The following is a 19,828-nucleotide window of genomic DNA, read 5'->3' as shown; positions in this document are numbered from 1 at the left end:
AAAAATACTTTAAAAATATTTTATTGATTTTTTACAGAGAGGAAGAGAGAGGGAGAGAGAGTCAGAAACACCAATGAGAGAAACGTTGATCAGCTACCTCCTGCACATCTTCCACTGGAATGTGCCCACAAACAAGGCACATGCCCTTGACCTGGGAGCCCCCATTGCTCTATCCACTGAGCCAAACCGATCAGAGTAGAAAATACTTTGGACATATCCTTGGACTGTATAATTCACTACTATGTAAATAAATAGATTTGGATTATCTTCCATCCATTTTCTCTCATTGATTCAATGTAATATTATTGAACACTTTCAGTGTGTCAGCCATTAATTATATCAAGTATGTATGCAGAGATAAATAGGCATGGTGGTCAGGATTTATGTTTTTTTGAGTATCAGGTATGTTCCCATTAATATGTTCTCACTAAAAAATATGCATTTTAGAATGTCTATAAAACTCCCAATTCTTTATATCTATATAGAGCTGTCTCTGTGTCCTTTAGTTTGAAGATGATAATACAGTTATCAAGTGTCTTTCTTTTGGAGGTAGTAAGGATATTATTCCTTGGATGTACTCACAACATGAATCATTTTTATTGCACCAAGGAATTGGGATATTGTTTTTAATTCCTTGGGAAAAGCATCATGCAGACAATAGAGTTACAGTGAAGCAGATTATTGTCCTTTTTTTTTTCTTAAACCTCCGTTTGCTTGTGTGTACAACGTAAATGATAATTATACCTTTTGTGATGGATACCTGTTACTAAGGCTTACCTAGAATCACCTCCCCTTCTTTTGAGAATAACATGCTGAGACATTTGGGAAACAACCCCTTTTCATTCATGTCTGCATAGTTGAGCAATGATGTAGCACCTTGCAGCTCAGGGAGACACACAGGGCCGGGCTGGCCCTAAAGGGCATTCCTTTGCCTGTGATTCATGCAGGAGTGAGCATAGAACAAGTCAGGGCCCAGGGCTGCCTGAGAATTAATATCTTATTACTATAATGTTTTTGTTTATTGTAATGAGACATAAATTTGAAGATGTTGGAGTAATCCTGCCATATGCTGAGGATTTATGTTGTGAATATATTCAAGGAATGCCATTCTCACCACTCCCAGAAGAAAGACGTTTAATAATTACATTTTCATCTTCAAATTAAAGGATACAGAGATGGCTTTATGAAGACACAAGTAATTGGGAGTTTCACTCACATTCTAACATGCATATCTTTCAATGACTAACATTTTAATGGGAGCACACATAAATTCCTTACATCGTTTTAGCACAGATTCAACTATGCCTGAGGCTGCCTCTTGCATTTCCCAGTGAGCACACAAAAAGAAACACACACACACAGACACACACACACACACATTTTTTTTTTCTAGTTTGAATAAGGTGTCTGGGGTCACTGTCAGTTGAAATAATTCTGATTAATAAAAACTACATGAATAATACATGGAAATAGCTTAACATGATGTCTGCAACATATTATGTCCTCCCTAAGTGCAAATTATTTTTTATTTGTAGTTCAGCCACTTACTAAACTTATGACATTATTGGAGTCACCCTTTTTTAAATTCAATTTACTCATCTATTCGGTATAGATAATAGGCATACTTTGAAAACATTCAAGCATGGTTACATAAATCAAGCAAGATGAATCTTATGTGTTTTGCATGATGTAAACCTACACACAAAGATAACATGTGTGGGCTCACCAACCCACATTAGTGATTTTAATTATCTTTTGTTTCATTGGATTTTTAAAGAAATTCTCAAACAAGCTCCTTTTCTATTTTATATATTTTATGCCACCTAAGATTTTTCTTTCTAATATATGGAGCATAGCAATATTATCCTTAAACCTACCCACTGTTTCCAGATAAGAGAACAGCTTGTATTTATAGCACAGCAAGTGCTGGCTGTCTCAAACAAGTGATCAAACATGGCTCCTTACCCAGCGGGCCATTCCAATAGTCATTTGTATATCTAATCTGCTGAGTCTCATTTAAACTATAGTCCTTCGGGAGTTTCCCTAGACAAAGTTATAATGAAAAGTTTCAGATATGAAAATTAAGGTTTATATGTGATTAGTAAAATTATAAAAATACCCACTTAATCTGCAAACATTAAAATAACGATAAAACATAGAATTGGCATGGATATAAGGAAATAGGTGTTTTAAAACACTTTGGGTGGAAATATAATCAGAAAAATCTTTCTGGTGGGCAATAAGGCGTCTGGCCATGATGGACTAACTGATGCCAGAATAGGCTAACTGCAGTTAATAACTATAAAACTGGACAAACTGTATGAGGTAATTCTCTGTAGGAAATTAATAACAGCACAAGATTAAAATAAGGGAACTCACTATAGCTGGTGTGGCTCAATGGATAGGTCATCAACCTGGGGACTGAAAGGTCCCAGGTTCGATTCCTGTCAAGGGCGTGTACCTTGGTTGCAGGCACATCCCCAGTAGGGGGCGTGCAGGAGACAGCTAATTGATGCTTCTCTCTCATCAACATTTCTAACTCTCTATCTCTCTCCCTTTCTCTCTATTAAAAAAATCAGTAAAATATATTTTAAAAAAATAAAATAAGGGAAACTCATGTGAAAATCTCTATGATCACTCAACTATCTGCTTGGGAATAATTTCCCAACAGAGCTGTAGAAAGCTCGTGTGCAAGTAGGGCATTGTTGTCCCACTGAGATGAGGAAAATCTGGGGGCAGCAGAAATGAATGAATTCTGTGGCACATATTGTCAAAGAGATAGAGCTGCCAAGAAAATGGGTTCCAAAGTCCCTGTAGAAATCTGCTCTGAGTCTGTAGCAGATTCCTGGCCTATATATTTGCAGGATAAAATCACTCAAGGTTTAAGACTGCAGCTGCTATAAGGAGAAAGGAATAGACAAATTATAGGTTCAGCAGTTCAGGGGAAGAAAGAGCAATTCTTGGTGAATTTGGAGTTCTGACCCTACCACAGTAGAAAGACCTCATTCACTCCTTGTTAAAACTTTTGGCATTCAGCTGATGTAAGAAAGGCTGAGCCTAGGAGAGTAAGTGTCACATTCTAGAGTAAGACTTACTTTAAGGCTGTCCTAACAAAACCTGAAACCAATATCTGATAAGACATGCAAGGGAGAAAGTTTGGTCTTTAAACTAAAGTACAAAACTGAAACACACTATTAACTTCATAGACTTACTAGTAGAAATTGAAAGAAGAGTCAACAAACTTGAAGCCAAAGAAATAGAAATTACCTAGTTGCAAGAATACAGAGAAAAAAAGATTGAAGACAGTGTAAAGGTTTTTGGGGGGCCATTGTGACATTATCAAATATATGTGTAGTTAGAACTATGAAAGGAAAATAAGGATATATTGAGGAAGAAAAATATATGATGAAATAATGGCTGAAAACTTCCCCAATTTAATTTAAAAATGCTATGTTGAAGATGAAGGAATTCAGTGAGACTCAAGCTGAATATATATAAAAAGAATCTAAGCACATTTTATTAACACTTCTGAAAACAAAAAATGTAGGAAGAAAGACTTTGAAAACAGCCAGAGAAAAAAGACATGTCATAAGAACAAGAAATATAATTACTGCTGACTTTTTATTAGAAACAATGGAGGCTAGAAGATAACGGAATGGCATTTTTTAAATGATGTGAGTTAATCTAGAATTCTATATCCAGGGGAAATATTTTTTTTTTTAAGAAAATGAAGATGAAATAAAGTATATTTTAGATAAATAAAAAAATGCACTCCCCCCCCCCCCCCCAGCAGATCTCCTGCATTTGAAGAAATACTAAAGAATGTTTTTAGTCTGAGAGTAAATAATACAAAATGGAAACTTGCGTTTATGGTCAAGTCAGGCTAGGTTTTACCTCCCAAGAAAATTTTGGTAGAGTAAAGAGAACCAGAGTAAAGAGAACCATATGGTAGAGTAGAGAACCAGACATGACCCTCTTTCCATCAGAGCTGGTTGTTTGGGATGCAGATATGTTTTGTAACTGCTGTAGCCCGTTGCAAACATAAGAAAAAGTGACATAGGACAAAGGTGATTCCTACTCCCTGCTAAGGAGAAGAGGCAAAAACTCAAAGAAAGAAGCTGGGCCCTGGTCAAACCATATCTAAAAACCAACCTATTATTGTGATTTTCAGTTATGTAAACTAATAAATCTTTAAGAAAAAGTAAACAAACAATGATATTTCTGAGAATTTTAAGTGAAGGTAAAATAACCCCCCCTCCCAAAAAAAAATAACTCAGCAGAGCTACTTGTGATATGTTACAAAGTGAAAAAAGGTTATTATTTAAGTATAATCCTTCTATATGAAAAGGGAATTATACTCTATTTTAAATACAGGAATATTATCTTTTATCTGCAATTCTAAATTTCAAAAAGTGTGTTTTTATTTTTTTAAATTTTCTTGGGAGGTAAAACCTAGCCTGACTTGAACTTATTTGGCCACAAAACCTGACCTGCACTTACTTGACACTATTTATGGTCTTTATTTATTATACTTGGTTTGAAGATTTCTATCTGCAGAAATAGTACTGTTCATTTCAGGGGGTGTGGCCCAAGGTTCTGAAGTCATTTTTACCTAACATATATGCACATATTATCTTTCCACTTTCAAATACTTCTGACTCCCAAAAAACATTTAGTTACAAATAAGAGAATATAAACAAGGATTGTTTTTCTTTACATTTTCTTTTCCCCCTCTTCACTTCCCATATTTAAAGCATAAGCATATTTAATTTAAACAATAAAAATAATAATTCAAGAAATATAATTAAGCAAAACTATAGCTAGAAGTCATGTTCTAGTTAAAACTAACGTGATTAAAAAAAAAAAGAAAGTAAATATTCAAAGCAGATTGACTAAAGCTACTTTGCTAATTCAGGATACTGCCATTGAGCCTGCCTAATGGAAGTTATATTACAGGGGAGAAAGCCAGTCAGTACTCCTCCCCCATACGCTCAACACTGGGTGGGCATGTACTGTGCTCTATGATGGTTTTCTTTCTGCAGTTAGCTCTCAGGAGTGGATTTCCACTGTTCATTAATAGCCCAGTCAATGGCAGTTCATACATTACTATTGAAAAAATATATACCTACTTTCCCAAGCCTACAATAGTGTCATCTATTTTCATTTTATCCGTTCTGGTTTTACACTTGTAAACGGTGTGCACTTGAGCAAACCTGCCCCCTGCAATACACTTTATTTCTCTATGAAATGTGGATATAGTTTTGGCCTTACATACCTGACAAGGCTGTTTAAGATCAAAGGAGAGCACATATGTGAACCTTCCTTGTAAACTACAGGCAGTATAATTAACTTTACTTCCAGTCTGAAATTGTCCTTCCGTATTCCCACTCTTGACCTCCGACAAATTATTTGCTATTCCTTTGTACCAGTTCTTTACTTTTATCTGTAATTTCTAGACAAATGAAATGCCTCCCATACATTACCAGCAGACTTATCTATGATCTGTCATTATATTTTTTTCCTCAGTTGTTCTTACTGTAGTGTACTCAAATTTAAGTAAAAGTATAGAATAATTAGGTACATGTTATTTTTTGCCTGTTTGCTTCCACAAAAAAGAGAACTCTACGAAAGAAGAGTGCTTATGTCTAGTGGAAAGGATAGCATGAGGATTCTTAATAGAAATTAGAAAATATTTATGAATGCATGTATACACTCATACATATTTATATTCAAGGTTATGTATGATTAATTTCAAAACATATATATCTACTATACAAATCCATATGTATATGTATCTGCTAAATGCTTATTAATTTCTAGGCAGTACGCTTACAGAGTTACATACATCATCTCTTTTAACCTTTAAAATAAGGCCTACTTAAAGGAACTAAAAATCTTATATAATTTGCTCAAGGTCATGGAACTATTAAGTGATAGAGGACAATATTTAGACCTAGGTTTTTTGAATGTCAAACTATGTTCCCTAATTCTTACCCTAGAATATGTCCAAGAATAACTTATTATAAGTATTATAATAAGTTATTCTGTATTTAACAAGGTTTGGGAGAAATCCCAATCAAAAATATAATTGGTCTTTATGAGGATAATCTCTGTAAATTTTAATTTGCCATGTCACACTGCCATATGTGTATGTAGAATTTTATAGGTAAGCACACACATGCTTATAACTATTACTGCTGTAGAAAGTTTTAAACTTAGACATTTAATAGGTAGGTTGAAAAGTAGATGTGTAGGGTAAAGTTGAAACAAAAATCTTAAGGCCAATTACTAATGGCAATTATACATGGAGTGACTAAATTTTAAGTTTTGATTTAGTTGAGCCTTATAAAAAAAATTAGGAAACAACAAAATGTGCCAACTAAAAATTTTGACCTAATTATTTATTCAACTGTGCTCATGAAATACATTTGCTATATCTAATGTATCAAAATGTGTTTAATAAGTTCATAATGTAATATGTTTGTTTATTCTGGTTCTATAAATTAACTTTATCTGTAAAGTTTAAGAAAAACATAATTTAATATCAGACTAAGTGATATTCTATTAACATATAGATTATCATGGTTATTTCCTGGTGATATAGATAAAGAATACTCAAATAGGATCTCAGAAATGACTAAAATTAATTATTTTATAATGTAGTAAATTACTAAAATGTACATTATCACTTTTCAGTATCCCGTTATGCATTACATCACGAATCTTTAAAAAAATATATTTTATTGATTTTTTACAGAGAGAAAGGGAGAGGGATAGAAAGCCAGAAACATCGATGAGAGAGAAGCATCGATCAGCTGCCTCCTGCACAAACCCTACTGGGGATGTGCCCGCAACCAATGTAAATGCCCTTGGCTGGAATTGAACCTGGAACCTTTCAGTCCACAGACCGACAGTCTATCCACTGAACCAAACGGGTTTCGGTTATATCATGAATCTTTTATTTATATTTTGAAAACAAACAAAGAAGGACTTACTTTAAATAATGCAGGTGTATGTCCTATGTAAGGTTTTACTGAAGCAATACAGGATGCAACAATTAAGTTTCTGAAGATGCAAAACTGAGGTTAATGCTTTCTATTGAATCCTTTATCACTTCGGGAAGAATTACTGAGTCAATACATTTTATGCTCACAAACTGTTTTTCTGCACCACTTTTTAATGAGATGGGCTGTCTTGCGTTTGTTTTCAAAATTTAAACCACATACAGAAACCGGCCTGGAACATCCACCTAAGTTGCTGGGCGCTCAGGCAGAGAGAGAGAGGGCATCCCCTCCCCACCCGCTTCATTGGTCACCTCCTTACCCACCATTGACTTTTCCATGTTCATCCCTTCCTACTGCCTCCTGTTCACATCTTATTCTTTCCCCTGGAGTGGCTGTTCTCCTCTCAAACATTGCTGGCCAGTTAGAACACAGGATAATGAGGTAAGCTGCACATTACAAGGACTCTCAGACAAAACTACCACATCTGACAATCTCACCGCTGCTCCTGTCATGCCGGCCACTCTCTTTTCTCAAGGTCGTCCTCATATTATTTCCTCTTATTCTCCTGTTACTTTCATGATCACTCCTTCTCCATTTTCTTGGTAAAAACATTTTATTTTCCTACCCCTTAAGTGAAATTCTTATCCGCATAGTCTCCTAGAGTGACCTCAAAGAATTGTCATGGATTCAGCTAACACCTCCATGGCCAGGGATTCCCCTATCTGCATCTCCAGGAGAGTCCTCTCTACTAAAGTGTTATCCATAATAACAACCTCTTGGAATTATCCATATTGATGGTCTAACAAATTTTTAACCCCATGTGAGACAGACCTGGTCTTGAATTTGCTGTTCCTAATAACTTCCCAACCCAAGAAAGCCATTTAACCTTTGAAAAACCTTAATTTATACAACTGCAAAATGGTGTCAATAATTCTATCTTATCGGCTTGCTGTGAGGTTTTAATGAGATAATATACCTTCGGTAATAAGTTCAGTCTCTGGTGAATAACAGGATAGGTGTGCCATTGAAAAGGGAATTCATTACTCTCCACATCTGCTTGCTGATTACATTTCCCATGGTCAGTGAGTAGTATTTCTTCCCAGGTGTTTGCCAAGCCATAAATCTACAAAACACTTTAGACACCTTTTTACCCTCCCATATTTCCCAAATAAATTTATCATCTGAACCTTTCCTCTTTTTAAATATCTATGCACATGTGTCAAACACAAGGCCCGCGGGCCAAATCAGTCCCGCCAGGCCTTGCAATGTGGCCCGCACCGCGCTGTCATCACTGCACTCCGCTGCGTTTCCATCACAATGACAGTTTATGACTGTTCAGTAAACCATTCGGCCCGCGATTTAGGCTGGATTTTAGATTTTGGCCCCTTCTCTGATTGAGTTCGACACCCCTAATCTATTGAACCTGATAATCTCTCTTAACCCCTGAATTCTAATTCCTGTTTTAATATAGGCTCTCATCATTTTTTTTTGGCCAACATACAAAAACTCCTTTAACTGACTTCCCCCCTCCCCCCCTATTGATAATGTATCCTCCATACCATTACAAAGTGATCTATCTAAAATACACACGGGAAAAAGGGATCCAAGATGGCTGCTGACGGGACAGCAAGATAGTGTGTGAGTGAGAGTGAAAGGAGAGTAAAAAGAACATATTTTTGAACAGTAGCTTAGAGAAAAACAATTCTTTTGGAAATAATTTTTTTCAGCAATAAGTCATTATTTACTTATTTATTTATTTGGAATATATATATATTTAAGAGAGAAAGGGAGAGAGAAACAGAGAAACATCAATGATGAGAATCATTGATTGGGTGCTTCCTGCACACCCCCTACTAGGAATCTAGCCCACAACATGGCCATGACAGGAATCAAACTGTGGCCTGAGGGTTCATATATAGATCGATGCTTAAATGCTCAGCCACACCAGCCAGGCAGTCATATCTTTATTTTTAATAAATTATATTTCAAAGGTAAAATTTAAGTAAGAACATTTGTCTCTGGATTAGCAATCACTGTATGGGCTATCTTCATTTTTTTCTTTCTTTTCATATTGCCCATTTTGCTTCTCTCTTACATGATCAAGCAGTCATCACACCATGATTTATGGTTTTTCTTCTGACAATTCAACCATCAACCATCATTCCACTCTGTTCCATTAATATTTCCTACTGTGAATATCCCTGCGGAATCCTTGGCAAATGCTCAGATCTTTCCAGATTCTGCTTTGGAAAGCAGTGAACCACAATGTTATTAAAAGTCAGTGACTTACAAAGGGATTTGTTCCTTACTCCTAAGAGAAAGGGAAGTCTAGACATTATCCTTAGAGTGACATTCATGCACAGCTTCCAACTGACAATAGTATTTTATAAACTCAAATGCCCTGTTTCAGCTATCAAATTTTACGTGGGATATTTTTGGGGAGTTCTTTAAAAATCAAAATGCCTAGCTTAGCAGTTCAATAAGTGTGTCATTCCAAGAGATGTGACTGCCAAAACTAGTTAGTTACTATGAAGGTAGTTACCCTGTAATGCTGCAAGCCAAACACATTTAGTCTTTAGTCACATTTGTGGCACACACTTCAAAACTCCACATTTTCAAAGCACATACTAGAGCCAACATTCCAACTTGGTACTCACCCAGTTAAACAGAAGCTAACGAGAAGCATGAAACCGTATACCTTGCTATATAAGAATTTTGGCAGAACATCGCATGTATCCTTATATGAAAAAAAGCATCATGACATTAAACCATCCTAAACCTCTAACATCCATTCATAAGAATACTCTCATTCTTTCATCAGAAACCACATGTCATTCTGATTCATGTACAGTACTAAAAATATAAATTTGACAGAATGTGTCTGAATGTGACCCAGGCACTTGCATGTTTTTTTATAACCCCAGATGCAAAGGAAAAACAAAAAGAAATGCCTTCACTATGCTGTATAGTTAGCTTTGAAAAGACTCCCTGGATGTGAGCGGAAAGTGGCAAAGTTAAAATAGAAATGCTAATCCTCTGGGGGCCCTTGTCTACTGTTTTCAGTGCTTCCTAAAGATTAAAAAAAAAAAATTAAAAAAGAGCAAGAAACAAAAAATACCCACAGCCCAAATCCCAAGAACTAACAAACAAACAAACAAAAAACAAAAAACAAAAGCCACAGAACATCACAAATACTACTAAAGGATAAAATACATCACTAACTTTAAAATACTTTTTTTTCAAGCTGTGTTCTTTTTTAGAGGGTAGTGGTGATGACTGGATGAAAGAAGGTGAAAAGATTAACCAAATAACACATATGTAAAACCCATGAACACAATCAACAGTGTGGTGAAGGCCAGGGGGTGAGGGTGGAGGTGAGGAACCTCTGCAATAGTGTCAACAATTAAAACTGATGTTTTAACAACAAAAAATAAAAATAGTAAAGATAAGAAGACAAAGTTCATTTTTCCCTCCCTCCCTCCCGTCCCTCTGTCCCTCCCTTTCTTCTTTCCTTTTTTTCTTTTTTCTTTTCTTCCTGTTATTTTATTTATCTACTAGAGGCCTGGTGCACAAAATTTGTGCACTGGAGGCGGGGGTGTGGGTGGGTGTCCCTCAGCCCAGCCTGTGCTCTCTTGCAGTCTGGGGAGCCCTTAGGGATGTCTGACTGATGGCTTCAGCCCACTCCCTGCCATAAGTCAGACATCTGTAGCCCTGCAGTGGAGGTGGGAGAGGCTCCTGCCACTGCCGCTGCACTTGCCAGCCATGAACCGGGCTTCTGGCTGAGTGGCATTGAGTGTATGCCCCCGTGGTGGTTCAATCAATTTGCATATTAGCCTTTTATTATATAGAATGTATTTATATCTCTATCTTGGTATCTGGCAGCACACAAAATATAACAGAACAGTCCCATGAGAATAGAAGGCCAGATTATCAGCCTCTCAAACTCAGCCAGAGTTGGCTAATTGTAACAGTTACTTAGGCACTGAGAATCATATCTGCATTTCAACACCCTGTCACATTTTTCCTATGACATCTTCTTTGCCAAGTAATATCTTCATTAAATCCCCCTGATTTTTCCATGATGGTCCAGAAACCACGAGAGCAAGCTTGCCTTATTGTGACAATAATTGGAGCATCATTATCCTATATAGGAAAAGCATAGTATGTAAATTGTCCCCTTGGCCGGGAGTTCTGGAAGTTCTACCAGGAGGAGGCAGGCAGCCGGGGGAAGTGAGGGAGTACCCAGCCGGCCGCCACCAGCCACTAGGGACCCCATCACTGCACGAATTTTGCGCACTGCGCCTCTAATTTATTTATAACAGCTGAAGGGCTCTTCTTTACTTGAGGATTTGGAGATATTATAGTCTACCTAATAAATTTAGATACACAAACCTAAGAAATCCTAGGAATAGTGATGTATGTTTCCCCCACGTTCCAGTTAAGAAAAGTATTTTATTTACTTTTAGCAGCAAACAAGCACTGATAACTTTCCTTTAAAGAAATTTTACCAGCAATTCAACAATTACTGGGGCAGAAAACAGTTTATAGTGATATATTGGTTGTTAGAATTTCGGAAAAATTGAAAGCACTCTTTTTAAGTCGTAGTGTTGTCTGATATGGCCATGAGAATAAGGTTCAGTGATTAAGTTACTATCTCTTCAGATAGATAATGTTGGGAGAAACATTTCCTATTAGAATACTCTTCAAGAGACTTGTGTGGCTTTGTGTATGATCTTTAGGAAGTTTCCCACTAAAATTAAAGACATGTTTCTAAGTACTATTTTTCAAAATGACACAAATGTTTAAATACCAATGTAAAAAGTATATGTAAAGATGCCAGATACTGATGTGGTAAGAAAAGCCAAAGAACTTGTGTAAAAGCATGTTTCTTACTGCCTTTTATCTGAATAAACACTGCTGCACAGTTTAAAATGACTTGGAAATTCCATTCATGAAATTTACACATTTCATATAGAGTTACAAGAAAAAACAGCCTGGTTATAACATCAGGGTCCCCATTAAGACAAGTTTCAATGAGACATTAATGGAGAGATTGACTCTAAAATTACCATTTCACTTCAGGAAAAAATAAACTTTTTTTTTTTTTAAATGCAAACTCCACACTGACTGATCTGAGCCAAGACTAAAAGCAACTCTTTGTAGTCATTGACTTAGAGGCTACCTCTTTGAAGAACACAGGATATGTGCAACTGGTATTAGCTTTTAAAGTCAGTAATGGATTTAATTACATGAGTAATAGTGATTGGCAGAGTTATATTTTCAATTCATCTTGACAAATATTTATTGAGCTTACCAGGTACTGTGGAATGACAGATAGAAAATATATGCCAAGAAGAAATAGAACCTTGAGAGGAATGTGCAATAAGAACACAAATATGGAATACTAGATTAAGCACCGAATAGAGGGTTTTAGAAGTGAATGAATTGAGTTTGAAGTATGGTGTCTAAAATGTTAACGGATCATGCAATTTGTGTTATCTAACAGTGAATTGTAAATGCAAATAATGAGCTCAGGAAATTTCAATGACTAGAGATATATATTTGGGATTACAGGTTATTAGAACCAAATGAATAAATAAAATGGCCATAGAATATGTAAAAAGAAGACCATGGAAAGAAACTCCCAGAATGCCCACATTTCATGGGCAGGAGAAATGCAGGTTAATGAAGAAAATTGAGAGGGAGCTTCCAGAGAAAAGAGGACTTTTGTAACTTGTGACTGAACCAAGTAAAGGAAGAGTCTATAATGCCAAATGATGCAAAGAGGAGCTGGAGGTATTTTAATGCATAAAGGCCACTGGATTTTCTTACCTTGGGAGCAATGAAGACCTTGGCAAAACCAGCAGTATTGCAGTGGTAACAATGGGTGAAGTTAGGTCTATTTTATATCCTAGCATAAGGTTTCGAAGCCAAGAATTAAGAGGAGAATAAAATGTAAGAAAACATGAACTAGAATACAATTGATAAAGAATGGCCTTGGAAATGTCAGGAGGGGATGAAATTAAAAGCAGAATGGGAATTAGTTAGTCTGGGAGAAAGGATTATTCCTTGGGTATCAGGTAAGCAATGAAAGGACAAGTGGAAACACAGATAGGTCCAAGTGTGGGAGAGGATGCCAAACAGTACATGTCAGAAGCTTCTCAACCTCAGACCAGTATAAGCTGTAATCATATGAGAGTGAAAAATCCCTATCTGAGGTTTTGAGTATAATGATAAACAAGGGTGCAATAAGAATGGTATAAGAAAAGCAGACTTTGAAAATTATATATAGCCAAAAAAAAAAAAGTATTCACATCTTAAATTGACTGAAGTTTGAGTGCAATTTCTTCCTTAGCTTGGAATACATATTCCACAGACAACTTCCGTTTCTTAAACTAGCAGAGAAACTTACCTAATTTTGTGGACTAGTTCTAATACTGCAACAGATAAGTAAATAGATTTCATCAATGCCTACACGGTAGTCAGGAATGTTAGAAAAATATTACAATGTTATTTACTGCCTTACAGGCAATTTAGCTTCTTTAATTTTTGTTTTGTTTTTTAGTAGTGGTCCTCAAAGTTTAGTGTGCATTAGATTTACCTGGAGGGCTTATTAAAACACAGATGGCTACTTCTCCTCTCTAGAATTTCTGGGTTGGAGCCCAATAATTTGCATTTCTAACAAATTCTTGGGTGATACTGATCTTGCTCCTCTGTCTGAAGACCACACTTTAAGAACCACTTCTATGAGGCTAGCCATTCAACAACAGGTCTATAAGCAGGAGTATTTTCATTCAACTTGCCTATTGAAGTAAACTGACAAACTAGAATTCATTAAAACAGTACCATCAATATTTTTTTAAAAATCTTTTTTTGGCTTATTAAGTTCACTTTCAAATGTTATCTAGAATAGTAGATATATATCATTATCATTGAAAAGTGGATCCATGTATTTATAAAAATGTCACAAAATTTGCTTTAGTTGGGAAACCACTTACCCATGCTTAAAATGTCTTCCTCTCTTCATTCGGGTTATTATCATTACATTTCACTATAATATGTGCCAGGAACAATTCTAGGTGCCATATATATATTAATTATATATATATTTATATTAATTATATTATATATTAATATATATTAATATATCAATATATATATTAATCCATTTATACACAACCCTATAAAGCAGTTTATTTTACTTTATCAACTCCAATTTACAGATATGGAAACTGAGGCATAAAGACATTAACTATCTCACTGATGGTCAGACAGAAATAAACATTGGGACCTTTTTGTTTTTGATATCATAGTCCTTACCTATTATACTCATTTCTATACACTGAAGTATAAGTTGAGCTCAACTACTTACCTGTTCCAAGAAATAGGACATGGTATCTACCATCAGCGGCGTTCACTCGATCCACGGCTATCTTTGTGTACTTATAGTCCGTGCCTATTCGGACAATCAAGGGCCTTTTGTGGATCGGGTAGATGGAATTGTACATGAGAGGGTGGTTCCGAATGAAAGTGACCACATCATCTGGGAACTCCTTGGTGGTTCGCATATTGGGTGTAAATGCTCCTCCTGGGCACTAAAAAATATTTTTTTTTAAATCAAGTTAATAAAATACTTATTTAGTTTCAGTAATGATTAAAAGTCCTCAACTTTTCCAAATATTTAGCTCAAGTTGTTTTAAGTGTATTTGCTGCCCATTGAGGAGTAAACAACACAACTGTATATAGTACTATACAGTACTATCTGTAAAAAATGAACATACAAGGTGCATAATTTGAGCATTTGAATGAGGCTAAGTCCACTCATTCTATTCTTTTTTGTTTTCTGAGAGGAGCTGACACTATTGTGTATATAACTTTTCACCTTCCTCATCCATTACTTTCCTATTTCTTATTCTGTGCCAGATATAGTATTGTTGGGGGGGGGGGGATCATGTGGATATAATCAAAGGCTGTTACTGGCTAAAATAAATTAGACTATCATTATCAAATTCACTCAGAACTCTAATGTGCAGGAATTTTATTCCATCTGATCCCTTCTCTCTGAAGATGGAGCTTGGATTGGATGTGGTAAATTAAGCCCCAGTGACTTCTATTAACCTTAGAATAAAATCCTAATGGTCTGTGAGCCCCTGTGAGCCTGGCCCACATCTACCCCTCCCATCCCAGTTCTTGCTCTTCCGGAGCCTCAGGCATGCTCCCCTCAGCACCTTGGCACTTAGTCCCCACCTGAAACACTCTTCAAGCAAGGCCATGATCTTGTTACCTCATTCAGACTCAGTTGAAAAGTGTCTTCCTTCAAGGTGATGACACATAAAAATAGCCCCCCTTCTCCATTTCCACTATCTCCTTAGCCTGCTTTACTTTGCTTCGGAGTCCTACTTGCCTAACTGTATATTATTATATTGTATAATACATATTTAGAGAGAGGAAGGGAGAAAGAAACATCATTGTGAGAAAGAAACATCGATCTGTTGCCTCTTGTACACACCATGCCTGGGGATGGAACCCACAGCCTGGGTGTGGGCCCTGACTGGGAATTGAACCTATGACCCTTCGGTGTACAGGAGGGCGCTCCAACTGAGCCACATCGGCCAGGACAGCTGCTTGGATTTTTATTGTCTGTTTCTCTCTCTGGAATATAAGCTGTATGTATTTAACTGGGTGTATTTTTGTTCATTGCTTCACCCTTGGACCTATAACAAAACTGACAAATAGTACATATTTGACAAAGAGTAGTGAATTACTCTATTGTATCTGGCATCTAATTTTGGTGCAGGAGCTTAAGAAATAGGGACCTCTATTCTGGTAAGTGGGGAAAGATGCCGAGAATCATGTTCAAAGGGGCAGATGGAAAGCCAAACTGAGTTCTGAAAAAGGACTGCTGGATGGCTTCAGCAGTTCTGGGCAGGGAGCATGACAAGGGCTTCTGAGGAGAAGATTCCATTCACAGGGCACCTGAGGCCAAACTCAAGGGTAGGCTGAGAGCTGCTGTAACCTGCTCACTAATAGAATCTGAGTGTCAGTGATATGAGGAAAGCTGTTGGGTATAATTTTATTCTTGTTTTGTGTTCATCTGAGGATCTGTTTATTGATTTTGGAGAGAGGAGAGAGCAGAGAGGAGAGACGAGAGAGGAGAGAGAGAGAGAGAGAGGGGAGAGGGGAGAGGAGAGAAACATTGACCAGTTGCTTCCGGTTTGCATTCCTACTGGAATCAAACCCAAGACCATGCTTCAACCAAATAAGCTGCCCAGTCAGGGAAGTTATAATCATTTAACACATACAAACATTATTTATCTAACCCTATTAAACACTTGTTAATACCTCTACTTTCTGGGTGAAAAAACTCCACAAATAAACATACTTTGTCATATTTTTTCTTAAAAAGAAGACCACTGTTCTGGTTTTCATTTGTCTTCTTTAAAGAGGTACAAGAAAAAAGGAAAGCAAGGCAGCAAGCTTCCTGACCAGTAACAGTGGACACAGCATCTGTGGTAAACAGTAACAAACTGGAAAGTTATACCTTATCCAAAGGTGGCGATGAGCATTAATTTCCAGCGATTGTTCTATGCGGGAATATAAGCCAAGTGTGGCCAGAGTTCCACAGAAGATAGAAATGTGGAATTTTATGTGAAATCTGCCAACATTTTAATGTTGACTCAATGAAAAAGAAAACAATTTTAGGGATCAAATAAAACATAGCAGCCTCTGGGTTAGTCCTTGCAACAGCTATCCAATAATGTTAGTGCCTCTGGCCCAGTAGTACCAGACAGACCAACATCTGCAAGGAAATCTCAGCAAATTATGAATGCGGCCATGTTCATGTTCAATCGCATTCAGCATCATGTGTGATGCTGAATGCGATTTTTAGACTAACTTCAAGCAGTTAACATTCCTAGAACTTTTTACAGGGCCAGTAAATATAGCTCTCTCTCTCTCTCTCTCTCTCTCTCTCTCTCTCTCTCTCTCTTTTTTTTTTTTTTTTTTTTTTTTTTTTTTTTGTAGAAAGGCCCAAGGAGCAATTAAATGACTTTACTAAGAAGAGATAATGAGAAGTCATAAACCTAAGCCTCTTATTTGTTTCCCCACTAACTAGACTTTCATCTGGGGTTCACATGTTTTTCTTCTGCAAAAAGAGGCATTGTATTTAAATATGAATGTTTATAAATTGCCCACAATGGAGATCAAATGAGGATAAAGAATTTCATTTGAGGGTATTCTAAACTGATGAATGTGTTCCATACTTCTCACAAAGTATAGAATTACGGGTGTTTTCTACCCTCATTCTTCATACAAAGTGGAAAAAGGGAAATACATTGCTCACGGAATGAATACATGGAAAGAACAAACGCATGGGCAATTTAAACAGTTCCAGGCCTTCATAAAACACCACTAATTATGGTCTGGGAAGCTGAGTTGTCTCCTTAAATATTTGCAAGTGCTCTCATTTGTAAGTTCCAGAGAGATCCAAGGTTAGCACATACTACAGTTTGTATAATTTCCAGTTAGCAATTATTTCACATGCGATAAAGTGTTTAAATTATGTCTTATTTAGGGGTTTTACTTCATGATCATTAAAACTCAGATAAAAATTATGTTGTGGTTGCTCAAAACCATAGTTATTAATTATATTTTTTCAAATGTCTCCCATTTGGAAATTCTATTTATAATATTCGCAATGAACGTCTTTTTTTTTTTTTAGGAACAAGTGACTTCTAGGATAAGTTTACTTCAAAATCACAAAAGAATTCTTTTTGACAGTAACTAATTTTTCCATTGATTCATGGCAGAAACTGTACAGATAAGACAGAATAAACGACAATGATGGTGACCGGAACAAAAATCGATTATCCTTTGCAGAGTCTCTATCTGAACTTGAGAGTTTGGACAGGGTAAGCCTGCCAAATACAAATAAGATGTGATCAACTTAGCCCTCATCTTGTGTCTGAAAGCTTGTGTCTTAAAATCTAAAGATAATATGACATTCACGCACTACCATAAAATAAAGCCTTTGTCCATTCATTAGGCTACTGTCTCATTCCTCAGAAGGATAATTCTACTCCACAAACAGTCATTAAGTAAATTTGGTTAAACTTCTCCCTTAAGTGTTTGTTTTTCTCCAGTTCTAGCTTTCTATCAAGCGGTGATAAGCACTCCTTTTCTCAGTAAAGACATTTTAAGTGTTTTGATTACTAAAGTGTGAGGTGAGATGCTAGGGACAATGAGAATGCCATGTTGAGAAGTGTCAGCAGTGGTCACCCTGGCTTAATTCCATTCCTATTCCCAGGTATCACTGTGCATTGCTGACCTCTGACGTTCCTAAATGTTCTCCCAATCCTCACACCCCTTCTACTAGTTTTCATCATTAATATATTCTATATTAATTCATATGTCCATTCTCTGGACAGCTTTTGATTCAAGAAGCATTTTGATATGCCCAGTAGAAAAATGAAGAATAAAAAGCTGCAATTGTTTTCTAGACACAAGTATTCTGGTAAGAAAGAGGGATGTAGTCAAAGCAAAACAAGACACAGAAAAGGAATTCAAGACAGATATAAAATAGAGAGCTTGGTTCATAACCAACTGTCACATATGTTGAAGAGTCAAAATTTTAAGGGGCACGTCTATAATACTTTCAGTAATAAAGATAATTTTTTTTTAAAAAAGAGTCAAAATTTTTAAACACATTTAAAATGGTGGAGCACTTAAGGCCACTAGGGTCAGTGATATGGTTTAGAGATAAGTAAACAAAGTTGGGAGTATTTAAAGAATTATAATTTCTGGGGCATTGTTGGGTCATGGAATACTAAGTGGAGAAAAGAAGTAACAGCTGAGGCTGAAAACAGCAGAAAATAAATGCAAAACTAGTCAGAGAAGGAGTTATTGGCATGGTTAAGGGGAGCTTGACCTAGCACTTGAAAGATGAGTGGTAAATGGATAAATAGATGGACTTAGAAACATTCCAGAATCTGGGCTAGTTACTAGCATTGGTCTATAAAACTTGTATTCTGGGTAAACTGACATCGTGTTTAGACCCTTGGTAATCTAGGCCCTTTATTTAAAGCCCAAACAATTACATAAAGTATTGCGCTAATGCACCAGCTGGCCCTCATCTTCCTCACATTTCCCTCTACTTCTGAAAGAACCCCCTACTCAGTCTGCTAGGCCATGCAGAGCTTCTAGGGATCACTTATTCTTTTCTTTCTTTGCCTTGTAATGCGTAGTCAACCTTTCCCTAAGACATCCTTCCTTACCAATCCAACTAATTCACATCCAACTGTCCTACAGAATGAGCTCAACTCATATATTTTTACATGCCTTTCCAAACAAGGCTGATGGACAATCACCCCTCCAGCCTGCAACATTTATTGTCTATTTTATTCATGTGAATTTTTGGTTTTGGAATATGCTTTTTATTGTTTTTAGATGGAGGGAAAAGAAAGAGAAAGAGAGAGAGAGAGAGAGAGAGAGAGAGAGAGAGAGAGAGAGAGAGAGAGAGGAACTCAATGTATCGATATGAGAGAGAAATATTGATCTGTTGCTTCCTTTGAGTTCCCTTACCCAGGGTGGAAGCTGAAACCCAGTTATGTGCCCTGACCGGAGAATCAAACCCATGACCTTCTGATGCATGGGAGAATGGTCCAACCACCTGAGCCATACCAGCCAGGCTTATTCATACATTGTGAATGAACTGAAAAAGTATGCTAATTTTCATGTCTACATGCCCTATTCTATTTAATAAAAGAGTAATATGCAAATTGACCATCATTCCAACACACAAGATGGCTGCCCCCATGTGGTCAAAG

The 19,828-nt window shown here is 36.5% G+C and overlaps 1 protein-coding gene across 5 annotated transcripts in view; it reads right to left on the bottom strand.

Annotated features, from left to right (window-relative positions):
* SEMA3C (semaphorin 3C) overlaps nt 1–19,828 on the bottom strand; it is a 146,875-nt gene that overhangs the window by 26,603 nt on the left and 100,444 nt on the right. For all 5 annotated transcript variants that reach the window (XM_045578500.1, XM_045578502.1, XM_045578501.1 and 2 more), the window contains one exon: nt 14,377–14,599. In XM_045578500.1, the coding sequence (XP_045434456.1) occupies nt 14,377–14,599 (223 nt within the window). The remainder of the gene's footprint in view (nt 1–14,376; nt 14,600–19,828) is intronic.

This window comes from Pipistrellus kuhlii, unplaced genomic scaffold (genome assembly GCF_014108245.1).
Source record: "Pipistrellus kuhlii isolate mPipKuh1 unplaced genomic scaffold, mPipKuh1.p scaffold_m20_p_10, whole genome shotgun sequence".
NCBI lineage: Eukaryota > Metazoa > Chordata > Mammalia > Chiroptera > Vespertilionidae > Pipistrellus > Pipistrellus kuhlii.
This window is presented reverse-complemented; position numbering and strand designations above follow the sequence as displayed.